The following is a 7,034-nucleotide window of genomic DNA, read 5'->3' as shown; positions in this document are numbered from 1 at the left end:
AAATATCGGGACGGTGTGTCAAACTTTGCTATATGAATGGATCAATTTCTCGATCAAAAACAAATTCACAAATTAGTTCACATAGTATGCTATAATTTTGGCTTGTTAGGGGACTTGTGTGATTATGTCCACACAGACAAGCACGTTGCCAGAGACGATTCGGGCTTGTTTATGTGACTATTTATTTTGCTTTATTAATAGTTATGAACTAACTTTAAAAACCTAGGCTAGTATTAGACAGGTATGTGTTGCAGTGGCTACGAAACTAACGGATAGTCTTGAATTTTTAAGCATCCAATTATATGATAGATATTCACACTCTGATAAACAGAGCGACTAGACTAGGCATATGTGCAAACACACAGGGGAGGAACTCTACACTTGTATCCACCCTGGTTGTATGCGTGCCTTCACTCAAGCCGACAATCGAATCGAACATATCCGCACTCGCACATATGTATAGTGTGCAGCCTGGTTGTGCAGTGCTTCTGTTGACTCAAGCAATATCTGCAATTTCATACTGCATGTGCGTGAGCACACGCATATATACGCTTGTATCTACGTGATTGATACAGCGCCTTCACAAGTTACAGTAGTCTGATTGCATATCATCCTAAGTATATACAGGGCAGTACCTCTATGCTTGCACGCATCCTGGTTGTACCAGTGATTTTGTAAGTTTTAGCGCATTCGCAGGTCATGTAATTGTATACACACGGCAACGCTCATACGCCTGTACCACTCTGGGTTTACGAACACTGACACTGAAGCACGCACCATTGGATGGTAATATCTAGATACGACACCGTATTGGCTCCAGCGCCCAGACAACTGTGTTTATTTACGAGACTATACACACTTGCGAATACACGCCCAGATAGAGGCAGGGACGGTCTCTCTTGAGTAGTAGCAGTACGTGCAAGGATTTTATTTGAGTATCTACAATTCTACATTATCAACAACTTCTGATCTCACATACTCACGATCAACTACATACTTCGAGAGTATTTAGTCGCATAGTCGCTTCATGTGAACGTGCTTTTGGCTGGCAGAGGGACACACGTGAGTGACGCAGCTGCCATTGGCTGACAATCAGGTTGCGGCATTGTTGCGCACGCCGCACACTCGCACAGTCTTGTGATCACAAAAAGAATTGCCACCATTTTTCTTTCTTTCATTCTCTGTGTCTAAATTTAGTATCTATGCTCTGTGGCTGTATCATTTTCATCATTTATTCCTCTGCCTTCTGGCCACTCTCTCCGTCTCTCGAGTCTCGACTCTCGACTCTCGAGTCTTCTCACAAATCTCAACTATGTGTAACCTGCTGAGTGAAAACTCTAAACTCCTAGTAAACTCAGCCTTTGTGGACTTGGCACTCGTGACACGGCACCTTGCAGTGGCTTTCAACCACAATGACCGCATGAGTTGAGCACTTGAGTGCGTTTAATTGGTCAGATAATATCGCAATTATCATGACTCATTTCTGATTTATAAAAAGGAATTTACCATCTACATAGTACAGTCAATAGTATATTTAGTTAATTTACACATATTTATGTGTCCAGGGCTTCAGGCCCCAGCTCCGCTCCCGCTTCCTAACTAAATGGCTTGCTATTTGAAGCCCTTCTGAATTTGTATCCCCCCACAAACACATTGTAAATACAAACATAGGTTGTAGCCTAGATTTTGGTCTCTGCGTCGTCGTAAGAAACCTGATTTAGTGATTTCTGCTCTCGACCCTAATCCAGAGAGGACCATTGATTGACTGATTGTACTATTGATACAAAACTCAAAAGTATAAAGAAAACATTTTTTTTATAAAAACAAACAAGTAACAATATGTGTAATTTAGAAGGCTATGAACAATATTGGAAATATCAAATACATAATATATTCTCTCTCTCTACTCTCTCTCTCTCTAGAGAGTAGTCTCTACTTGAGAGAGTATTTATCAGCTGTAGAGACTCTAGTAGAGAGTATAGAGTGAGCGTGGAGAGTAAATACATTAAAGAGTAGAAATTAGCGTCTCGAGACTCTATAGTACTCTTTATTGTCTACTCTCTACTCTAGAGAGAGCTATGTAGTAGAGCTGCAACCTGCAGGTGCCTATGTAGGCACCTATAGTAACTGAGCTGGTATAGGTTTACAACATGTAGTAAACTTTTGGATGTTTAAAACCTTTACAACATGTAGTAAACTCTTAATGTAGTAAAGGGTTTACAACATATTTTAATCATACATACGGTTCTCTATGTGTTCACTGTTCACCGTGTTCACTGTTCACCGTGTTCACAGTTCACTGTGTTCACTGTTCAGTACTGTTTTTGACTTTTGGTTTGTTATATTGTCTGATCACCTGGCCTGGTATGAGGTCGCTGACGACGCGACATGTCGTGTAAAATACCAAGAGTAGAACTAGAAGGCCGTCGCGACATGTAGTCTATTGCCTAAAAAAGTAAGTAAAAAACCGTCGCAAAGTGTCGCCAAAGCTAAAAGACATGTCCCAGGGCTCAGGCTACCTGGTCACTTATCAGTGATCAGTGATCACTGACCTCGTGAGTCATGTATGAGGAAACTTGGACTCTGGACTCTGGAGATAAGAGTAGAAAGTCCTGGAGTTTGGAGATCCTGAAAGCAGAAAGGTTGAACATCTGCCCAACTTCAAAAGTGCTCATGTTTTATGTTGTATATAAAATTACATATGTATGTATTTTACAGTATTTCCTATTGTAGTAGATAATAAATGATATTCCTCATGATTGTGTACGAAATTATATAGATCTTCATCATACTTTTCTTGTAGAGAGTTGGAGTTGCTTTTACTCTTGAGAATTATATGGCAAGAACTTTGTAAAAATACAATTTGTTGCTTTTTTTAAGCTCTTGTTGTGTATAGTGAACAGTCCGGACTCCAGAGTCCCACGGCGACGTACGACAACTCACAACCCACACGGTCACAAGAGGAAGAGGCCACAACTATTATCATTTAACAATTTTCACTAAATTCAGTGAAGTGTGATTTCAGTGAAGAGTGAACACTGATGACTGACAGTGAAGTAAATAAACATGAGAATTGAGAAACACTGAACTTTGAACTTATATTGTTTTTAGAACAAAACAACTAAAAAAATTACGATGTAATTGATTCACAAGTCACAACCTAACCTCAATATGTTTTACGTTAAAACTTTTAATATCTAATAAGTTTTTAAGTTAAAGTTTTACTTTTATAACCGTTTGGGTACTATATGACAATTTGTCCTGTTCTTCCCACAATAGTGATGTCCCAAATTTTGCAGTATCTATGTCCAATATATAGCCCCGTACCCATGCCCCAAGGTTTTAGAAATACGATCTCGTTGACTTCGAAAGGTACGGCACATCTAAGCAGTATCTGTTGTAATAGATTTCTGTTTAGGAGTTGCCAGTCAAAGCGGGGCCTTTCTTCAGGATCGTCCATAGTAAGATCGATCATCATTGATTGCTTGGCGATACTATATAGCGTGTTGTATGTATGTAGTGTGTTTATGTGCATTGCGCACTGCGCGCTGTGTACAATCACTAAGAGAAATACCAACTGCCAACTGCCAACTGCCAACTGCCAACTGCCAAATGATAGTAGCGGAGTAGCCAGACTGGTGTCAGCAGAATATCACAGATTTCGAGTGTGTATTCTGATTGGCTATTACGCATATCGTGGTCCAAAATCTATAACGTTAGGACAATATATCAAGTACTGATTTCCCAAATTCTTATCACAAGAAGTTTACGTTGAAGTTCGAACTTATAACGTGTCCCTACTTAACTTATTGAAGTTAGATCACAACTGACAACTTCACAAGTTCTCAGTTCACACACTTTGACTTCCGATAAACAGTGAAGACTGAACTAAGAACTTGATTGAAGTCACAGAAGTCAGAGTAGAGACTCCATACTCAACTGGCTTACTACTCCTCTGGCTGGTAAACGACATTTACGTTTTCTTTAATAAAAGAGAAATCATAAATAAAGTAGATGTGTCTGTAATTATTCCGAGTGGTTTTATCACTTTTATGTTTCGGAACACTGAACAGTGGTAAATAGGGTTTTTAGATACTAAATAAATATGTCGGTGTTGGAAACCAAAAGTGAAAACAACGACGTCGAAAACTACATCAGTGCTCTATTTTAGTAATTTTCTTGTTATTATGCTTCCTGTGTTCTGTTCGAGTAATTTCCATTATTTTGAAATATAAATAATAAAGGCCCAAATCGGGGATTCAGCCTTTCGGGCTTCGGCCTCGTGCCTCGTGGGTCACTCAAATTCAATATTTACATAGTGATGGATCTCGGTTCGCCTGAAAGTGATTATTTTGTTTAAAAAAATAGTTATAATACAGCCTAGCCCTACATGTATGGGTTTAGAGTGTTTTGTTAAAACAAAAAAGAGCATTTTTGGTATTTAGATGCAAGCCAATACATATTTTGTAATTTAAAAAAATACGATAAATTATATTTTGACTCTTTTTTTTTAAAAATTCAAATAAATATCATAAATATCATGAATATTCTCGCTCTGCAGCGGTGCAGCCTGGCTGCCCGGAGTGCCCTAATTGCCCTGCGGCCTGTACTCTGTAGTCTGTACTAAATCTGCAGCACTACATTTGTATCACTCTCCATGCCATATGAAAGAATAAATTACATTAGTCTTTTTTAATATGGCCAACATAGTATTTGGATCTTCTGAAAAAAATGTCCCATTCGTGCGTCAATTTGACATAGTGACTGCGTCTGGCCTGGACGTTGTGCACAAATGGGTGTGTGTGACTTGCGACTTGAGTCGTAATTTATCATTCAATATTAAAATTTTCTAAGTTTTGACTCTAGTAGAGAGACTCCATGTCACAATCAACATTTTAGGTTTTTTTATTACTTCCCACACATACTACCCATTCAAAAGTATAAAAGGTGGTCCCAGTTTAGATAGCAACATACACATTCTTATCTGTTCAAACGCTATTGGAAGTCCTTATTCAGATATTATGTTTTGTGCGGTTGCTACCTTAGCGATAATTGGGCTTTCTAAGGGCTTTGTTGTTCGTAGAGACGAACCTGGATATACACATGTGGTGGATAATGATGCACTCGTACAGTTCATTCACGAGGAGTACACGAACAATGCGCTTGATAATCTGAGCGAGTTTGTGAAGATACCGAGTCTGTCCCCTAGTTTCGACGAAAATTGGTACGAGAATGGTGCGTTACTGGGATCTCTTGAACTGATGCAGACCTGGGCTGAAGACCAGAATGTCCAGGGTCTTACATCGCATATCTATGACAACTTTACGCAGGAGGATGGCAGCCCTGCTCCTCCCATTCTTTTGTTGTTCATCGATGGTACCATCGACAACTCTGATACAGCTTTTCTGTACGGGCACGCCGATAAACAGCCGATGATGGAGGATGTATGGACAGTGACGAAACCAATGGAGCCACTCTTGACGGATGACAACACAAAACTTTATGGTCGAGGCGCAGCAGATGATGGTTATTCGCTATATACCTCTATCCTTGCTGTGAAGGGGTTGCAGCAGCAGAATGTCTCCCACTCACGCGTTCTGATTATGATTGAGACAGAAGAAGAATCTGGATCTCCGAATCTCCCTCAATTTCTGGAGTTTATGAAGAACGAGCTGAACGTGCAACCGAGTTTCATGTCAATTGTTGACTCAGGAGGTCAGGATCTTGAACATTTCTGGGAAACCACGTCCTTGAGAGGTATTGTTATGGGTCGTATTCGTGTTGACATAGTGAATGGTACCCTGCACTCAGGTAGCGCCGGTGGAATTGCACCATCACCTATGCGAATCATCATGGACCTTATCAGCTCACGATTGGAAGACTTAAAGACTGGCGACATACTGGCCGAACCCTTCCACCAGGAGGTTACGGAATATCAAAGAAATAATGCCTATGCGGTTGCAGAAGCGGTTGGTGATGAGATATACGCGAGCTTAGGTTTTGTCGCGGGAGCTGGTCCCAACTACAATGGTAGTACTCCGACAACTGAGGATATTGCCAACATGCTCATCCGAAGCACCCTTTCGGCACAGATGACTATAATAGCTTATAACCACGAAACAATGCCCAAGTTAGGTCAGGGTGGACAGGCTATCTACCCATTTGCCGAGATTGAGGTCAGCATTCGAACGGCGCCAGGCACTGACCAGGATATGGCTGTGGCTGAGCTGAAGACAATTATCGAAGCCGATTCGCCATACGGTGCTAATGTGACGTTCTCTCCGATACTTGCACTTCCAAGTTTCTTGGCACCACAACCCCCTGCCTGGTTGGCATACACTATGGACAAGTCAGCCAGAGACTTCTGGGGAGGTGAGCCTAGATTGGCGATTGGCTCCGGTGGTTCAGTCCCAATGATGTCCTACTTCCAGGATGTGTTCGGCGATCTGGATGTTGTAGCAACTGGAGTTCTCTCCGGATCAACTGGCCATCATGGTATGTCTGTTGATATGCAATTCTTGTTTTCATATGATCACGTTTCTGTTTGTTTCTCGAATGCAGTTTATTAATAGGAATTATTCAAAAAAAAAAAATCACCGTTTACAGGTCCTGATGAGTTCCTGCACATCCCAACAGCTGAACGTGTGACAGCAATGTTCGCCACTGTCTTGGCTGCGCAAGCAGATAAGGAGTCCTTCTGAAACTTTAGACTTGATTCACTTGATGCTGGATCTAATAAAGGCGTTGTACGCCACACGAGCTGAACAATAAACAGTTTTTTGTGTATCAGAAACGGAAATTGATCCCGTCGTTACAGTACAACATATACGCTCTATGAATGCAATTATTTACATCCTGACGGCAAAATTTACGTTCCACAATCAATAAAATCGCCATCTACCCTTTCCTGTGCATGTGTAGCTTACAACTTAAATAGGGCGGTGAGTGAATACGATCTTAAAAAATTGTTCGAGCTGTGTACATAATGATAATAAACAAACACACACACACACATATATATATATATATATACA

General features: G+C 40.6%; 1 protein-coding gene across 1 annotated transcript; it reads left to right on the top strand.

Moving 5' to 3' along the window:
- Positions 1 to 5,021: 5,021 nt before the first annotated feature.
- Positions 5,022 to 6,701, top strand: SARC_11654 (hypothetical protein; the record flags this gene model as incomplete). Its single annotated transcript, XM_014294254.1, has 2 exons — positions 5,022 to 6,495; positions 6,607 to 6,701. The coding sequence occupies 2 exons, from the start codon at positions 5,022 to 5,024 to the stop codon at positions 6,699 to 6,701; spliced, it is 1,569 nt and encodes a 522-aa protein (XP_014149729.1).
- Between the last annotated feature and the right edge of the window lie 333 nt (positions 6,702 to 7,034).

This window comes from Sphaeroforma arctica (assembly GCF_001186125.1).
Source record: "Sphaeroforma arctica JP610 unplaced genomic scaffold supercont1.1809, whole genome shotgun sequence".
Lineage (NCBI taxonomy): Eukaryota > Ichthyosporea > Ichthyophonida > Sphaeroforma > Sphaeroforma arctica.
The sequence above is the reverse complement of the archived record's forward strand: the minus strand, read 5'-3'. Positions and strand labels throughout refer to the sequence as shown.